Raw genomic sequence first — 17,706 nt, forward strand, 5'->3', positions numbered from 1 at the left:
CCTTGGTCCCTGGTCCCTCTGCTCTTGCCTCCCCACCTACCACACCCACGGGAGACAGTCCTGGGGGCCAAACCCCAGTCTTGAAGAAAAGAACTGGTGTTATGATGGAAGATGTTTGCAGCAGCAGCAGGTGGGTGCAAGGCACGGAGGCTGAGGAAGGAGGCTGCTTTTCTGGGCCTCAGTTTCCCCATCAGTGACTGAACCCCAAAGGGACGCTTGTGACCATCACCTTCCTCTGGAAGCGTCCCCCCTGAGATCGCCCCCTACTCAATCCTTTGGTCAGCTGACACACAGAGGATGGAGACAGGGCAGGTGGGAAAGCACGAGGTACTTGTGGGGTGGGAACAGGTGTCCTGGGACCCTCAGTCCTCATCATGGGGTACTCTGCGGGGCGGGGTGCTGTGTCCTGGCCAGAGGGCCAGGGCTGGGCGACTAGTGGCACTTGGAGGGGCTGCCCTGGGGGCCTTCTATCCTGGCTCCCTGGCTCTTTAACCAGGCTTTCTAACTCTTGAGAAAGGAGCTGGCTTTCCAGGCCACCATTCCTTCGTCTGTGCAATGGGCAGCCTCCCCCCGTCCCTTCCAGAACCTTGGGTGAGGACTCAGCGAGGAGACTGTCAAAGGCATGCAGTAGGTCTCACTGGGTGATTGAATGATTAAATAGTGATCTCAGGCAGACATTTCCAGAACCTTCAGCTCCATTGCTCAAGAAAGACCCCCAGGCCTTGCCCTCATCATTGACGCCCGATGGAAATGCCTCCGGACACTCAGAGGGCCTGTCCAGGGATGCGGGCCATGTGGCAGCGCTCAGGCTGTTGCGAATGTCAAGTAAGAAGGTGCCGGAGGGGCCCAGAGATCTCAGCCAGCCAGGGCCGGTCTTCTGCCTGTGGTTAACAGGGGTGAGGCAGAGGCTGGGAAACAGGCCCAGGATACATTCTTGCTCTGAAACACCCAGTCACTGCCAGGACTGGGGATGTGCAGGGAAAGTGCCTCCTGGAGGCACAGCAGGGCGGCCCCCTGCCCCCACTCTGAGATGCTCTGGCAGTCTTAACTCCGTCTAGGTCTGCAGGTCACATCCTGACACCCCATTTCGCCGGGTCCTCTCTTTCATCATAGGAATACTGTCATTCGCCTGATGGTTGGGGAAACAGGGCCTGGGAACAAAGGGGACCATGTGAGGTGGGCAGGGGGCAGGGGGTTAACAGGCAGAAGCAGTCCACGTAGTACCAGCCATGTGCCTGGCTCCACGTGGGTTCATGAGTTCATTCTCAAAACGGCCTTCGAAGTTAGGTGGTGTTATTATGATCTACGTTCTATAGATGGAGAAACTGAGAAGCAGAGATGTTTAGAAACTGGCCCAAGTCTACCCAACCAGTAAGTGGCAGGTACGGGATTCAAATCCAGGTAAGTTCACCTTCTTACTAACCCACATACTTCATCAGGCAGCCTTTGCAGAGGAGTGGGGACTCAGATGGGCTGTAGGGACAGGAGACTTTGAAGGGCAGAGCAGAAGAAGGTAAGACAGAACAGTCTATGTGGAAAAGTGAAGCTGAAAGTCGCTGTTGTGTTGGACTCTTTGCGACCCCATGGCCTATACAGTCCATGGCATTCTCCAGGGCAGAATACTGGAGTGAGTAGCCTTTTCCTTCTCCAGGGGATCTTCCTGACCCAGAAATCAAATTAGCATCTCCTGCATTGCAGGAGGATTCTTTACCAACTGACCTATCAGGGAAGCTCCGTCCATGTGGCAGGTCCTTTTATAATGCCCTGACTCCCAGAGGGAGAAACTGAAGCAAGACAGTCATTCACAGTTTAGTGAGAATTAGCCCCTAAGACTTCCTCCCCCAGAATTATGTTTAGAAGTGAGGCAGAGCCGGGAGGAGCAGCTGGGTCAGGTGGCCACAGAAGAGGGCACTGGGTGCCATGCAAGAGCATTGGTTTTCTGAGGGTAAATCGGGACCTGGAGGTCTTGGAGGTGCATCCTCAGCTCTGGACTTCAGGAAGGGCGATGGCGTGGCCCTCAGGAGGGGACGTTGGAGGATGGCCACTGGGCTGTAAATTTTAGCCCAAACACAGAGAAGCCTCTTCCCATTGGGCAGTGACCAGCTGTTTCGGGAGGCTCACACGCCTGGAAAAGCCCCTTTCTGCTTCTGGCCTCCGTTTCTCCAAAACCCTTCAGCTCCATATTCCCTCCTGGCTTGGAGGATGCAGGGGGCAGAATGCTGAGGGCCTGAGAAAGGCAGAACTCAGGTGCCACGGGAGGAAAAGCGTTCCCTCCTGCAGTGGGCCTTTGCCCGTGTCGGACCCCTGCTGAGAGCACCCTCCCCATACCTCCTCATCTCCACCCAAGCACCTCCCTGCGTCCAGCCAAATCCCTCCCCTGGAGGCTCTCACAAGGTGGTATTTTTTAAAAAATAATAATAAAAAAAACCCTGGGAGTAGGGTGGGAGGCACAAGTGTCCCCCAACACTTTTTAGGGGTCAGAGTGGAGAGCCCCACCATGGGCATCATGAAGCATGGGGAGGAGCTCTTCTCCGTCCCTCTTCCTCACTGTGCATCACCCGTGGGTCCCCACCATGGGATCACGAAGCATGGGGAGGAGCTCTTCTCCATCCCTCTTCCTCACTGTGCACCACCCTTGGGCCTCATTTCAGAGAATTTGCTTAGCAACTACTACGCAACAGCTCTAAGTGCTGTGGATCAGCAGTGAGCTGCTGTTCTCGGGGGAAGATGGACGATAGACAAGATAAATGAGTAAGACAAACTGAGAGTCAGGTGGGGATCAGGGAGATGGAAATGAAGGCAAGGAGAGGGAGCATGGGGGAAGGGACCTGCCTGTAAATGGAGTGAGTGGTCAGGAGCCCCCCCAGCCCTGACCCCCTGACCATGAATGACTTTTGAGCAAGATGCGAAAGGAGGGGAGGCAGGGAGTCACATGGGCGTCTGGGAAAGAACATTCCAAAAGGAGAGGCACATGCCAAGGCCCTGGGGCAGGTGCTTGTCTGATGGGGAATGAAGCACAGCAGAGAGGCCTAGTGTCTCGTGGGGAGTGGGCTGGGAGACTCTCTGGAGATGAGGTCAGTGTGATCTGACATCTGTGAGGTGACCTGAAACCCATCTGTCTCTACCTCTAGGACGTCAGCCTGGCACCTGGCACAGTGTCTCCAGCATGGAGAGCGGCGTCTGGCAGAGGCAACGCTGCAACACACATCGGTGATACAAGTGAATCGAGTGTGGGACTGAGCATTTGGGCGTCTGTGTGAAAGAAGAGCGCACAAACCACCAAAGCCCCCAAACAAAAAGTCAAAAACAAAACCCAACAAAAACCACGCCCCACAAAAGCAGAAAGAGAAAACAAACCCACAGAAAGCCAAACAACGAAAGACCCAAGCCAAAAACACCTCCACAAACCCCAAACAAGAAAAAAACAAAAAATTAACACCCCCCAAATTAAAAAAATACAATCCCCCCAAAACACAAAAACCCAAACAAAAAACTCCCACAAAAATTTTAAAAAAGCACAAAACTCCCCAAACAAGAAATCACTCAAACAAAAAAATTAAAAACTATATAAGCTACCCTCACAAAACATAAAACTCATAAAACCAAAAAATAAATTAAAAACACAAAACCTCAAAACCCAGAAAAAAAAAAAAATCCATAAACTAAAAAAACAAAAAAAATTTTTAACTCAAAAAACAAACAAAAAAAGAAAAACAAAAATTTAAACCCACAAAACCATAAAACCCAGAAAACAAAACAAGCCAAAGCCCCCAAATCCCCAAAATTTAAACCCCTGAACAAAAATCCAAAAACCAAAAAATTTCCCAAACAAAAATAAAAAACCCCACAAACCCAATCCCCCCGATTTAAAACCACAAAACTCAGGAAACAATCCAAAAAGCAAAAAAATATTTTGAACCCCAAAACGCCCCCCAACCAAAAAAGTTTAAAACCCACAAAAACGAGAAAATAAAAAAACTCAAAATTTAAAACCTCCAAAACAAAAAGCACAACTCCCCCCAAATCCCCAATGACAAAACAAAGAAACAAAACCTCCCCCAAACCCCCCCCAAAACACGGAAAGCAAACCACACACACACACACACACACACACAACCAAACCAACCAAGGGTGGTGGTGGGGGGCGGGGGCCCGCAGTGGCGGCCCACGATGAAAAGGAGCCCAACCTCAAAACCATGCACAAAAACCTCTTTCAATAGGTTCATGACATCAGAAGGGTTGCTTAAACAAGGCACAAAAAGCTTCCATAAGAAAGTAAAAAGCCTAAAAGATTCGAGAGAAATTCAACAGAATTAAAACGAAGAACTTCTGTTCATCAGAGGACCATTGAAAGAGTCGGAATCCAGCAGCGGGCGGGAGGTGCCTCTGCCACACGTGTGACCGGCGAGGGCTCTCTCTGAAGAGCTCCAAATCAATACCGCAACTTGATGGAAAAACACGCAGAAGTCACCCGCGAGGAAGCTCCAGCCGGCTGTCATCCAGGGCCGCGCAATTACCGCGCCCGGAGCAGCCGCTCCGCCTGTGGCCTGGCGAGCTGGGGCTGGTACCCGGGTGCCCGGTGCGCGGAGGATGCGGAGATGCAGGAAGTCCCCGGCCGCGGGGAGGGTGTGGCCTCCCCGCCGAAAGCTGGCCGTGCGCGAGCCGCCCCCCACCCCAGGACCCGCCCCCCTGCGCCCCAGCAGTGCGGTTCCCGGGTCCCCTGGGGGGAGGCTGCACGCTCGGGCCCCCCACCAGCCCCCAAACCCGGACAGGCACGGTCACAGCATCTTCATTCGCTATGGTCCAGGCTGGAAGCGCCCGGACAGCCATCAGCTAATAACCAGATTGCAGCAACTTCACTCAGCCGCCGCCGCGCCGTTCCGAGACAGCCAGCCTTCCGCAGCTCCACGCACAGCTAAGGACGCCTCTCCAAACATCATTGTTTTGGGGGGGTTAAAAAAAAAAAGCCAACCTGAAAAGCACAGGCTAAAAGACAGCACATGTATGTGAAGTTCTAGACCAGACAAGACAAAAAACTCGAGTCAGTTAGGGATGCTCACGGGCTGCCAGATCGAAAAAAAAAAAAAACCAACAAAAACCCAAGCAACCTTCATCACAAAAGCCAGGATCCTGGAGACCTCCGGGGGAGGTGGAGGGGGCTGTGATGGGGGAAGAGTCTTGCAGGAAGTTGGGGGGGGGTGTCCCTGGGAGGCTGGCGCACTCAACTTCTTGACCTGGGTGGCGGTCTTCTTAAAGTTAACCTCTAACCTGCAGGGGAATTATTTTTCTAGGTGCCTATCACAGTTAACAACTTTGAAAAATTATGTTGTGGGGGAGAGGCGCAGGCTTGAACAGGTTTGTGCTTGGGTTTCCGGGGCCCCTTCTGCGTCCCGCGTGCCTTGCGGGGCAACGGACCCACTTCGCTCTGTGACAGAAGAGGGGACTGAGGTTCACGCAGACAAAGTGGCTTGCCAAAAGGCACGCAGCAAAGTGGCCATGGCGGAAGCCAAGGCAGGCGGACCGGTGCAGAGGAAGGCAGAGGAGGGGATTAACTTGGGGATTAGCCAAGCAGCAGCTCGCATGCAGAGAGCCAGTTGGAACTTGCTAATATCTGCAAATATTTGAGTGTCACCAGAAGAGTTTTTCAAGCAGAAGCAGGATAGCTGAGTGAGCGACAGGCAGGGGGCCAGAGCAGAGGTGCTGGAGCTGGGGCTGGAGAAATGGACTTCCAGGGGCTTCTATCTGGGGTGGGGAGGTCAGAAGACACCCCGCTTCCCCGACCTCCGTTCCCTACACTTCGCCAATCTCCCTGAAAACAGCCTCGCTTCCTCAGGCCCCCAGGACCCCGCACCTCTTAGAAGGCTCGTCCTATCTGTCCTCCTTGCAAACTTCTATTCATTCTTTAAAGCCTTGGTTCAGGTGTCCCTGCTTCCAGGAAGTCCTCTCTGATTCCCCCAGCCAGTGTCTCCAACCTGGCATCCCTGGGAGCACGTGTGGATGGGTTTGGGTCCCTGTTCTGGAGGGCTGGCCCGCTCAGGGCCAGTGCAGGAGCTGGATCACAGAGAGGGGAGTGAACCCACCTGGGGGGTGAGGGAGTAGAGAGTCACAAAAGCCACTGAGAAAAGATGACAAGGAGGGTAACTAGTTTGCCATGTGGACAAGAAGGTGGGTGGAAGGGCATTCTGAGCAGAGGGAACAGCATGGGCAAAGGCAGAGAGGCATGAAGGGGACAACTTGTTCGGGACCCAGAGGTGGGGCGCAGTATGGGGTGGGTGCTAGGAAGGAGAACTCAGGCAGAGAGGGGCGAGTGCAGGTCACCCCAGCTGGGTACCTGAGGATGACAATGAACCCTGCGGTTCTGGGCCCTGTGGTGTGCGTTCTTGTGTGACAAGCATTGGATGAGGCAAAGGACCTGCCGTCTTGGAGCTCAATTCAGATTCCTAGGCCCAGCCTGCAATGTGCGCCTAGGAACAAGAGGAAGGATCCCAGCCCAGGGTCATCACTCTGGACACACAGGACCCCTTCCCTTGGACCACGCATGAATCTTCTCCTGCCTGGGAACCCATAGTTGTACAGCTCAGATGCCCCACAGCGAACATTTACCTGGATCCCTGCTGTGGGCCAGCTCCCAGGTGGGGTCTGTCACCCACAATAGCTCAGGTCATCCTCCCAACTGCCCTACAAGGTAAGGGTGGCTAGAATACCCACTTCACAGATGAGGAAACTGAGCCCCAGAGAGGGTCAGGACTTTGCCAGAGGACCCCACAGCCTGTGACCTACACTGTGGGGGGGCCATGCTGACCAACTTCCCCTACATCCTTTAGGGCTTCTTGGTCCTGGACTCCTGACACTAATTGCAGGGCAGAACCTCACAGGGGCAGCCCCAGCTCTGGCCAGGAAGAAATAGTCTGGAAAAGCCCTTGAGGGAGCTCTGAGACCACTCATGGGGTGAGAGGGAGAAGAGGGCAGGAGGTGCCCCAATTCTGGGAGGCTACACTGGGTCCTGGCCATATGGGACCCCCCAATCCCACCAGTTCTGGAACTCTGCTTCTGCTGCCCGAGTGCAGCCCACAAGCCCGGGCCCCGGCCACTGCCACCAGTCTTCTGGGTTTGGCTCAGGGAAGCCCTCTGCCCACCCAGTAAAGAGATGCTCTGTGCGCTCAGCATCTGGGGCAGTGGGTCTGCCCACCTGGCTGACCTATCGGCCTGTGTTCCTAGCTAGGTGGGGCCACATCTCTGTCTCTACTGCCCAGAGCACAGGGACAGGTGCTCCAGCGTCTTGGCTGGGCATGGAGAAAGAGGGAATGAGACAGAGGACCTTAGAGGGCTCTTCCCCCCACCCTGGTCTCAAGGTGCCCCATGAATCGTGCCTTTTTTCCCAAGTCTCAGATAAGTAGGGACCCCTCCTCCACAGAGAGCCCAGTCCAGTGGGGGTTCTGGTGAGATACAGCAATGGGGGTATCGGGGAAGGTCCTGGGGGGTTCAGATCTGAACTCATCTACATGGCCAGAAGCCCAGAGCTCCCCCTGGACCTTGACCAGGACTAGGTGGGCTTGGCCGATGGACATTTGAGACATTTGGATCTGAGCTCCTAGGCTCTAAGAGCCTGGACCCCTCCTTCCATCCCCAGACAGATGGGTTCTGGTCCTCGGGGACCCACAGGGGAGGGCTGCACTCCAGCCCAGTGGCCAGAAGATGGCCCTGCTCTCATGTCCAGCCTGGGGCCAGTCCGTGTGAGCCCACCTGTCCCCAGGCTCCCACCTGGGCATGCCCCAGTGACCCATCCACGGCAGTGAGGATCACTTGGGAAGGCCCCAGGACCCTCCCGGAGACCCAGGGACCCGTCCTGGAACAAGCTGGGCTCTGCAGGCTCCCTGCCCCTTGGGGAATGGGTGCATCTGCTACCCAGCGTCCTCCCCAGGGATGCTGATCCTGGTCTTAGGAGGGGGAAGGAGGAGAGGTGGGGGGAGGGGAGGCCAAGAGACCCCCCAAGCCCAGGAGACTGTCCTGAAACCCAGAAGCCAGAGCTGGGCCTCCTGCCCACACGAAGTCTAGGTTCAGCCTTCGGAAGGAAAACAAGAGGGGGGGGGGTCGTGGGGGGGCGCGCAGTATTCCCAAAGTTGGGGTCAGGGGGCTCGAGGGAAGTTATGAATATTCAAATCGACCGATCCCGGGCCTGACACGAAGGGCGCCCAGTTGGAGTCCACCGAGGCTCAAAGTTTAGCACCAGGAGGGAGGCCGAGGGGAGCATTCCCCAGGCGCCGTCGCGGGATTCCCCCAAAATGGCTCCAAGACGCGACGGCCTGGCCAGCAAAGAGGACTCCATCCCCCACCCCCCCCACCCCCTCCCAGCCCCACTGAGGCGTAAACTTAAAAGCTCAGAACCAAGAAACTGTCAGCTGGGGGATGGTGGGGGGCGGCCGGCGCGGGGGACTGGGTGCGTAACCGCAGAGCAGAGACCCCGAGGGTCCTGGGGGACAATCCAGAGTCCAGGGCAGGGCCCGGGGGATCGCGGAGGCCCGCGCGCGCGCGCCGGCCCGGCCCTTGGTGGCGCGCCCCCACCCACAGCCGCAGTGGCCCCAGCCCCGCCGAGGACCCCCGCGCGGGGCTCCCCGCTGTCTAGTCGCGCGCGCGCCCACACACGCACCACACACAGGCACACCGGCCCGGGCCAGCCGCGCTGGGCGGCCGCGGACCGTAGATGCGCTCGGGCACAACAGTTCTCTCCCCTTGCCCTCCCCAGCGCCCCCATCCCAGACCCCGGCCCCGGGAGCCCCGGCACGGAGGACGCTCCACTCACCTGAGTTTCTCCATGTCTGCGGCAGAGGCCTGCGAGAAACCAAACGAGAGGGTCAGCAGGCAGGAGTCGTGCGCTCCGCGGCCGCGCCGAGCGGGGCTGGGCACCGCGGGCACAGCGGCGGGGCACCCGGGCGCGCCTCGGTGGTTGGGAAGTCCGGCCCGCGTGCCCCCAGCCCACACTCACCGGCCGCGGTCCCCGGGACTCAAGGGGTGCGCGGGGCCTCGGCCGAGTAACAGGTGAGCCCGCCCGGGCCGCCGCGCACCGAGTTACGCCCCCCGGGGAGAGGAAGGGGCTGGCCCGGGGACTCGGGACCGCACTGCCCGAGGCGATCCCGGTCTCGCCCGCCCGAAAAAGAAGGGACCCGGCCCGACTGCATTAACTCTCCGGAAGCTGCGGCCCCCGCTGCACACCCCCCCACCCTGCCCCACCCCGCCCGTTAACCCTTCCAGCCCCACGTTCCCTCCCGGAGGAAGCCAAGCCCGGAATTGCAGAATCTCCGAGTCGGAGAATGTTCAGACCGGGCAGTTGGGGTCCGTACAGGAGTGGAGAACCAGACACGCTCGCGAGCCGAGGGTGCCAGCAGTCGGGACCTCAGACTCCTCAATCGGGGACCCTTCTGCCCTCAGCTTCTGGGGTCCGGGCCTGGCTCGCCCCTCGCGGGCCCAAGGGATTAACCCCTGCGCACTAGGTTCGCCAGCGGGGCTCCCTGCCGGGCTTGCGCAGACCCGCCCGCGCGCGGCTTGGAGACCCTCCCCGCCCAGCCCCGCGCCGCCGGGCAGCCCCTCTGCTGGCCGGGCGGGGGGCCCACCCGCTGTTGTTAACCCTGCGGGCGCCAGAGAAAGACTGGGACCGCGAGCGGCCCGGGCGGGATCGCACTTCCTGCGCGGAGCGGGGGGCGCGGGGAGGGCTCTCCGTCGCCCGGGAGAGGCCGCTCCCGGGAGCTTTCCCCCGTCTTCCCGTACAATGCCTTGGATTCAAGGGGGACCAGGGGAGGGGGCTGCGCCCAGGGAACACGCGACACACCTGGGAAGACTGATGACTGCCCATCCCGGCCCCTCGCGCCGGGCGCCGCCGCCGCGTCCGCCGGGAGCGCGCTCCGCTCCGGTCCGGGCCCCACGCCGCCTCCCCCACCGCCCCGCCGGGCGAGGGCGCAGCCCGGGCCGCCAGAGCCGAGCTGGAAGGCCCGGCCGGGGGCCCTCCTCCAGGCTCCGTCACCAATTCCCCGGGTGCTCGCTCGGGCCCTCCCGAGATGCCCCTGGCCTCAGTTTCCTCACCTGCGAGCTAGATTTGGGGGCGGGGGGAGCAGGACGAGGCGTTCTGTTGCCCTTCTGCATCGCAGACTGCGGAGGGGCTGGGGTGCGGGAAGGGATTTCAGACGAAAGGATCCCCGAGGCTTCTGGATTGGCAGCCAGACACAGTCCCCGACGCTCTAAAAGTTGTCGGAGCCCACGAGCCCAGACCCCTCTATATACCCTCCTCCCCCAAGACAAGGAGCTGGCCGATTGGCCAACACCTCCCCGACGCCCCCTATGTACCCAGGCCCACCTTTCCCGGGTTCCCATCAGCGCGCTCAGCACACTTGATCCCAGCATACAGCAGGCGCTCAATAAACACGGACGAGGCATGCTTGAATCCTACTCCTCTGTGGCGTGTCTTTCCCTGCCTCTTCCCTTCTGGCTCTGAGTTCCAGGCAGGAGTCCTGTCCCTTCACCAGGGCACCCCCAGCACCCGGCAGGCCTGGCCTCCACCCCGCCAACGCAGGGTGGGAGGAGCCCTGCGTTGCCAGGGTCAGCCCCAACCCCAAAAGTCCAAGTGTTCCATCATCCACCCACGGGTGCCTCACTCATTCATTAGCTTGGGGCTTGGTTCTTGGGGTTCGGAGGCGGCAGCAAATGAGGTGAGCCCTGCCCTCCAGGGGCTAATGGTTGAGAAATGAAACCGTGGCTCCTGTCCCAGGAGTCCACCCACAGCAGAAGGGCTGAGGTCACAAGGACACCACCACCCAGCAGCCCTGTGTTCGTCATCGCGCTGGCCAGCTCTTCCTCCAGGAAGCAGTCTCTCCCATTGTACAGAGGAGGAGAGCTGAGCCCAGAGACTCAGCCTGGCTGGGACTGGCCCCCAAGCCTCAGGGACCTTTCCCACCCAGAGGCTGGGGACACTCCTCAAATGTCTCCGGTTGCCTCCATCACTCACAGTGAATGACCTGCCAGAGAGTTTGTCTAAAATTAATAAGCATGTATTAAAATTTAATTATAAAAATCTAGCATTTATTATTTATATTGAATGTTTCAGCTCATCTAAAAGGCCTGTCTGGGATTTTTCTCCCCCACGAAGGGACTCTAGGAGAGGACGCTGAGTCGCCCTGGTGGCAGGGGGGTGGCCGGTGGGGGTGGGACAGAGGTTGACAGGGAAGAGGGGGTGGGGGCCCAGCCCCAGCACCTTAGCAGCCTCTCCCTTCACTCCGATGATCCAGACCCTGAAGCCTGGCTCTGATCCTACCAAGTCTCACCTTCTCCCCAGATCCAGTGCCCATGTGGTCACTGCTGTCCTCATCCTGAAAGACCGCCTCCTCCAGGCAGCCCTCCATGGAGGAGACCCAGCCGAGTTGTTGGGTTTGGCTTCCACAGCAGGTCTGTGCTCCCTGGGGCAGGGTCTATGTCTTTCCCAGCCAGCTGTGTCCTGGCTGTGTCCCCCCAGCACCTCACCCAGGGGGTGGGAGTTGTGTGCGAAGCTCTGGGAAGTCGAGCCAAGAGCAGTTACAGCTGTGTGCGCCTGGCCCCATTGGGAGGCGCTGTGCCTTTGGCGGCGGTCTTGCAGTTGAGGCCAGGGCCCTGTGTTCGAGTCTTAACTCTGCAGTTCATAACCACGAGATTCGGGGGGTATTCCTGAGATGAGGAAACCCAGCAGGAGCGTGAATGGCCGGCTCTGAGTCCCCTGAGGTTAGCTGAGGGCTGTGGATGGGCTGGGCAGAGGAGACCCGAGGGGCACTGCCCGGGCCTCAGGCCAGAAGCGGCGCCTCGGTTACAGGAAGGGGCAGCTGTGGGGACCACAGCTCTGAGGGGCCTGTGAGCTGCCCACGGTCCCCAGCGTGAAGTGAGGCAGCAGGAAATAGCCTCAAGGCTCCATCGGGCCCCTCCAGGGACCCACAGGCAAGGGAGGCCCCCAGTGGTCTCCTGATACAGATGGGAACCCAGGTGGGCACTCTGGGTCTCTCAGAGGGACAGTCCATCCCCGCCCTGGGTGCTGTCCCTCCAGCTCACTCCAAACTCACAGCCCTGTGCCTACTGCTGCAGCAGACCTGTGACGTTATCACTGTCTGCCCTGAACTGGCCTCTTGTCCCTCTGGGTGGTCCAGCCCCTCTGGGTGGTCCCACCCTCCTGGTGGTCCAGCCGGGTGGCCATCATCTTTATTTCCCAGCCTCACACAAGCCCTCCTTGCTGGCTAAACTGGACGGTGCACACATCTCGGCCTCAGTCCGCCTCTTCCTCCCGTGTCTCTGCCCGTGCTGGTCCCCGCCGCCCCGACTGCTTGCCTTCCCACACCCCGAGCCCTATTCTGACCCCCCGCTGACCACCGGAGCCCTGCTGCCTCCCTTTCCTGTTCCCCAAGACTCTGAGCTTCGAGGGCCAGGTACAGCCCCTTCTACCCTTGAGCTGCCCGCTCTGTGGCCAGCACAGCCAAGGGCCCATGGAGGGAGGCAACTCTGGGTCACAAGTCAGGCCTCAGCCAGGGGTTGGGAAACACGGACTTGGCCCTGCCTAACCCTCTGCCCACACCCCACCCCTGCCCTTCGCTTGGCACACACTGGCCACCGTGCTGATCCCAACCTCACCCAGCTCACTTCTGCCTCAGGGCCTTTGCACTTCTTCCCTCCTGGATCTCTGCAGGGCTGGGGCCTTCCTTTCTCTGACCACCCACCCAGAGGAGCTCCTCTCTCCAGCACAGGGTTTCTCATCACACCCTGTCCCTTTGGACTCCACTCCTTTGGCCTGCCCCTGAACTCCAAGCGACACCCCTGACGGCAGGGGCACCTCTGCTTCAGCCACGGTGTCTCTGTCTCTAAGGCCCGGTACCGCGGCCTCCAGTGAGCAGGCGGTGACACCCGAATGAATGCAGTTGCTCTTTCTCCCCAGCCAGTGGCATCTGCTCTCCGCCTCCAGCAGCCTCTGGTCTGCTCTCAAGGTCCCTCATGGTCTCACTCCCATGCCAGCCCATGCCCCCCCACGCCCCCAAAGCTTACCATCATGCTGGGGATACCCGAGCCCGCTTGGCACGCAACATATATGCACCCACACAGATCCCTGCCCAGGGAAGCCCTCTGCCAAGTGGGGTCAGCCCTGCTCCGGCCCCCACAAGCGGATGTGTGACTCTTGCTGGACCATCTGGCCCCGTCCTATTACGGCCCTCCTCCACCCCCGAGTCCCATAATACCCGAAACCTCAGCGACAAGGAAAACGAGGCCAGGTCAGAGAGGGGCCTGCCGGGTGCTCAGGCCCTCCCTCCGACTTGCCCCATGACCCTGGGCGAGCCCCTGTCCTTCCAGGAGGCCTGTGCTCAGTCCCCTGGGCCCTCCTGAGATCTACTTTGAGCCCCAGCTCCCTTGGTTTCTTTGGTATCCTGCTCCCTCAGCCCCTCTTCAAGGGGAGGAAACAAGCCCAAAACTACAGAGGGCAGAGGTGGCGGAGAGGACCAGATTCCAGATGTGGTCAAGACAGTGGCCACCCGCCTCCCACTGATGGAGTCTTGAGCCTCCCGTGCAGCTAAGTAACTTTGGGCAAAGCCCCTCAGCCTCTCTGAGCTCAATGCCTCATCTAGGGAGACTGGAAAGTCTTCAGAGGATGCTGTGAGCGCATAGTGGCCCTGTGAGTACACGGGACTGTCTTGGGGGCAGGGCTGGAGAAGGGCTGCCGCGCTCCCGAGCCAGCCTTTTAATGCCATTACTCAGAATGGACCCTCTTCGAGGAGGTTTTCCATCACTCCTTGCCTGCTTGCGTTCATTCAACAAACATTCCCTCTGGGGACTCAGCAGCACACAAACTAAACCAGAGGAGCGTCTCTACCCTCATGGTGCTGATATGCCCACAGTGGGAGGCAGACTGCCCAGGGCACCGTGGGGTGCCCCTCCTGCCCTGAGTTCAGGGGGCGTCCGTTCATCAGCGGGGAGCAGAGATCGAGTCAGGGGCCTTGTGCGCCATCGTCAGAACTCTGGCTTCTATCTTGAGAGGGTGGGAAGACCCCACCCAGCTGAACAGAGAGGTGCCTCTCGGGCTGCTGTGTGGAAGACACCCTGAGGCTTGATTGCGGTGCCCCGAGAGTCCAGCTGGAGGCACCCAACACAGTCCAGGTGAATGGGGCCCAGGGTGGAGGTTCGGACATCCCAGCGGGGCCGTGGACAAGAGGGTAGGGGACAGGGGTTCGGAGCTCAGAGGAGGGTCCAGGAGATGTGGATTTGCATGTGGTCCGCATAGACAGCACCTGAGCCCCCACACTGGATGAGACCACCAGGGAGCCAGCCCAGATCGGGGACGGGAAGGACTCTGCTGAGTGAGGGGGTTCAGGGAGGAGCAGAGCCAGTCCAAGAGACTGAGAAGGGGCAGCCGGGGAGGTAGAGAGGCCGGTCTCAGGGCCTGTTGTGCTGGGCACACAGCGATACCTTAGTCGGAACAGAGCTGAGCGCTGATGGACAGGGGAGGGGCGGGTCCTGGCCCAAGGCCCCTCAGCAAGTTGGGGACTTGACCTCAAACCTTGGCTTGGGGCTGTCCCCACACGGGGCCAAGAACGTCCTTCCCCTTGGCGATTCGGGAGGACCCCGCTGCGGGCCAAGAGGTGCCCTGTCCCCTCCCCCAGCCACGCCCCATGCTTCTCCGCGTGGCCAGGGCAGGGCCTCGGGCCCCTAGCCATGTGCCAGTGCAGATGGACGAGGCCCGCGGCTGCAAACTGGCCTCCTGAGCTAAATCTGGCCTGCCAGCGTGTTGTATTTGGCCTGTGAGAGGGTTTTAATTTTTTTTTTTAAACATTTGAGCCAACATTTAAAAATTGGGAGCGTTTACATTTTAAAATCCGTATTTTTGGCTCCTGCTGAAATTTTGGAAGATCTGGCAACTCCGGCCCACATTCCCACGTGGCAGCAGTTGGGGAGCAGGGAAGCAAGCAGCTGCCCCCTCCAGAGGCACCTTGGGGGTCCCCCACTCTCCGCGAAGCAGTGCTGTCACACCTTAGGCTGGCCGCACCAACTGGGAGCCTGGGGCCCCGTGGGTGGAGGGGCTTGCCTGAGGTCCCACGGGGGGAAGCCTCTTGGGCAGGACCCAAATGCAGCCTCGGAGACTCCCAGGCCTGGCCTCTGGGGTCTTGTCACCACCCCCTGAAGGCTGCTGCAGAGCCCCCAGCCCTCCTCTCCTTCCTGGCCACTGGCTGGTGCCTCCGGCTCTTTTCTGCCCCTTGTGTTCTCAGGAAACCCCTGGCTCAAGTCATTCACACTCTAGTGTGAGCAAACCTTGGTACCAGGTGTGTGATGGTGACAGTTTGGGGTCCCAGAGACCTTCTACCATAGCGTCTTGTATGCTGGACAGTGAAGCGTCAGACCAGAGTCCCCCGTGACCCCTCAGCCAGACCCGGCAGAGGCAGGACTAGAGTCCACCTCACCTCCACCCCGCTTTCCCCAACCCCAGCCTGGATTGCCGCTTCCTCCCCGAAGCGGTTCACGGTGTCACTCCAGGCACTGACCTTGAGAAATGGCTTTCAGACCGATGCCAGGAAGCCAGGGGTCTGCCTCCCCGAAGCTCCAGCTTCACCCTGGGAACTGTTCTGGGGACACAAGCCTGTCCAGGCCAGGTGGAGGGGCCGTCTTATCACCTGCATGGCTCCCATTGGCCCCGTGATCAGATTCCTGCTGCATGCAGGCACCTGCACGCATCATCTCCCATCCCCGCCACGCACACAGCCTGGAGACACCGTGGGATGTGGCTTGTCCGGGCTCACTGAGCCAGGGCGTAGCCCAGCCAGGACTCTGCCGAGCTCTGCTCGCTGAGCCTAGATCTGGTCTGTGGAATGGGCCTGATCCCGGCATCTGTCTCACTGGCCTCTTTGCAGTATGTGATGCAAGGCTGGAGGTGACCACACATGATGCTGGGGTGGGGTGGGGGGCTGACGCCCACCTCCCGCTTCAAGGTGCCGATGCCAGCTCCTTGGGAAGGACATTTTGGCCGGGCCCCAGGACAGAGCCCTGCCCCCTAGCACCTGCTGCGGGGTCCTGACAGGTCCCAAAGGCCCCGTGCAGCCTGGCAGCCCCGGGAGGCATGTGTGAGGAGCCTTGAGACAGAATCCTCCAGAGGCCTGAGCATCATGGGGCTCCCCCGGGACCCAGTGGTCCCCAGAGTGAGGGGGCAGGGTGTGCAGAGCCCAGAGCAGAGGGGAGTCCTGGATCGCCAGGCCCTTGTGGAGGAGGCTGGGGACACCAGGCTTACTGGGTGATTGCTGGACACTTTCCAGGGACAAGGCAAAAGAAAGCTCATGACCACTACTGCCCTTCCTCGGCTGGGGAAACAGGCCCAGAGCGGGTGGGTGACCTATCCAGGTCCTTGAGGTGACTGTACCCTGAGCTGAGAGCTCACTGGCTGCGCTCGGCCCAGCTGGTGGGAAGGGCTGGTGGGCTGCAAACACCCGGAACCCCCCAGCAGCCATGCCACTGCCGGGCTCTCCCTGGAGAAAGAGGACGTCAGGTCACTGGAGGCAATGACGCCAGGGAGCAGGGCTGCAGCGGGGAGTTAAGGTGGCTGTATCGAACCCTGGCTCCTCCTGTGACCTCCCCTCACCTCTTCCCACACCCCGCCCTATATGTTGGGAGCACAAGGATGGCACCGACCCACGAGGGTGGGGGTGCACCAAGGTCAGGCACAGAGACAGAACAGCATGGGCAAGCGCTCAGCAAGCATCAGCTCTCTCTTACCGCCCAGGACTTTCTTTCCACAACAACCCCTCAAGGCTTCCCTGGTGGCTCAGGGAATGCAGGAGACACAGGTTCGATCCCCAGTCCGGGAAGATTCCCCACATGCCTTGGAGCAAATAAGCCTGTGTGCCACAGCGATTGACTCTGCGCTCTAGAGCCTGGAAACCGCAACTACTGAGCCCCTGCTCTGCAACAAGAGAGGTCACGGCCTTGAGAAGCCAGCGGACCACAGCTGGAGAGTGGACTCACTCTCCGCAACGAGAGGTCACAAAAAGCCCAAGAAGCAACGAAGATCCAGTGCAGCCAAAAAGAAGTAAATAAATGTAACGAGAAACAGAACCCCTCCCCAAAGGGAGGTCATTCTTGGGAGGGGTCTGGTCGAGATCTCCATTGCCCTGGCCCCATGGCCTGACCTCGGTCCTGTGCCTGGTGTTGTCAGGAGGGGACAATGTTCTCAACAGCCCGTAAGGACCTGCCCCGGCCCCAGGGGACACAGATGGTTTGGGAGATGAAGGTCAGTCCCGTGGTGGGGGTCCTGCCACCCTGACGCACTACATAACCTGACCCCCCAGGACAGCTGGGGAGGTCTCACCAAGTCTTCCTGCCCATCTGTCTGAAGTCAGAGTGTGTGTGTGTGTGTGTGTGTGTGTGTGGCGCGTGTGTGTCTGGAGGGCATGCTGATGTGCTATTTAAATTCAAAGACCTCAGTCCAAGTCCAGACTCACCGGGAGGCCCCGGGGCAACTCAGGACCTCAGTTTCCAACTCCATCAAATGGGCAGCTGTGAAAGACCTGGGCCTACCTGTCTGCCTAACAGGGCCGTGACATCCTACCTCGCATGGACACGACTGATGTTCAAAACCTCAAAGGAAACATCAGGAAATCCTGTGGTAAAACAGCGAGGTCTCTGCCAATAGGGGAGTGATATTATTATTATTGCTATGAATATCCTTGTTGTCTA

General features: G+C 59.4%; 1 protein-coding gene across 7 annotated transcripts in view; it reads right to left on the bottom strand.

The window, feature by feature from the left end:
• The window catches only part of BEGAIN (brain enriched guanylate kinase associated), a 46,004-nt gene that overhangs the window by 18,508 nt on the left and 9,790 nt on the right, over positions 1-17,706 (bottom strand). For 2 of the 7 annotated variants that reach the window (XM_070357979.1, XM_070357975.1), the window contains exons 1-2: positions 10,346-10,687; positions 8,801-8,829 (exon numbers count right to left, since the gene is read on the bottom strand). In XM_070357979.1, coding sequence (XP_070214080.1) covers positions 8,801-8,814 — 14 coding nt within the window. In that variant the 5' untranslated portion in view covers positions 8,815-8,829; positions 10,346-10,687. Of the gene's footprint in view, positions 1-8,800; positions 8,830-8,983; positions 9,129-10,074; positions 10,195-10,345; positions 10,688-17,706 lie in introns of those variants that run through there. The other 5 variants (XM_070357977.1, XM_070357973.1, XM_070357980.1 and 2 more) reach the window with 3 other exon arrangements.

This window comes from Bos mutus, chromosome 21 (genome assembly GCF_027580195.1).
Source record: "Bos mutus isolate GX-2022 chromosome 21, NWIPB_WYAK_1.1, whole genome shotgun sequence".
In the NCBI taxonomy this organism is placed as follows: domain Eukaryota; kingdom Metazoa; phylum Chordata; class Mammalia; order Artiodactyla; family Bovidae; genus Bos; species Bos mutus.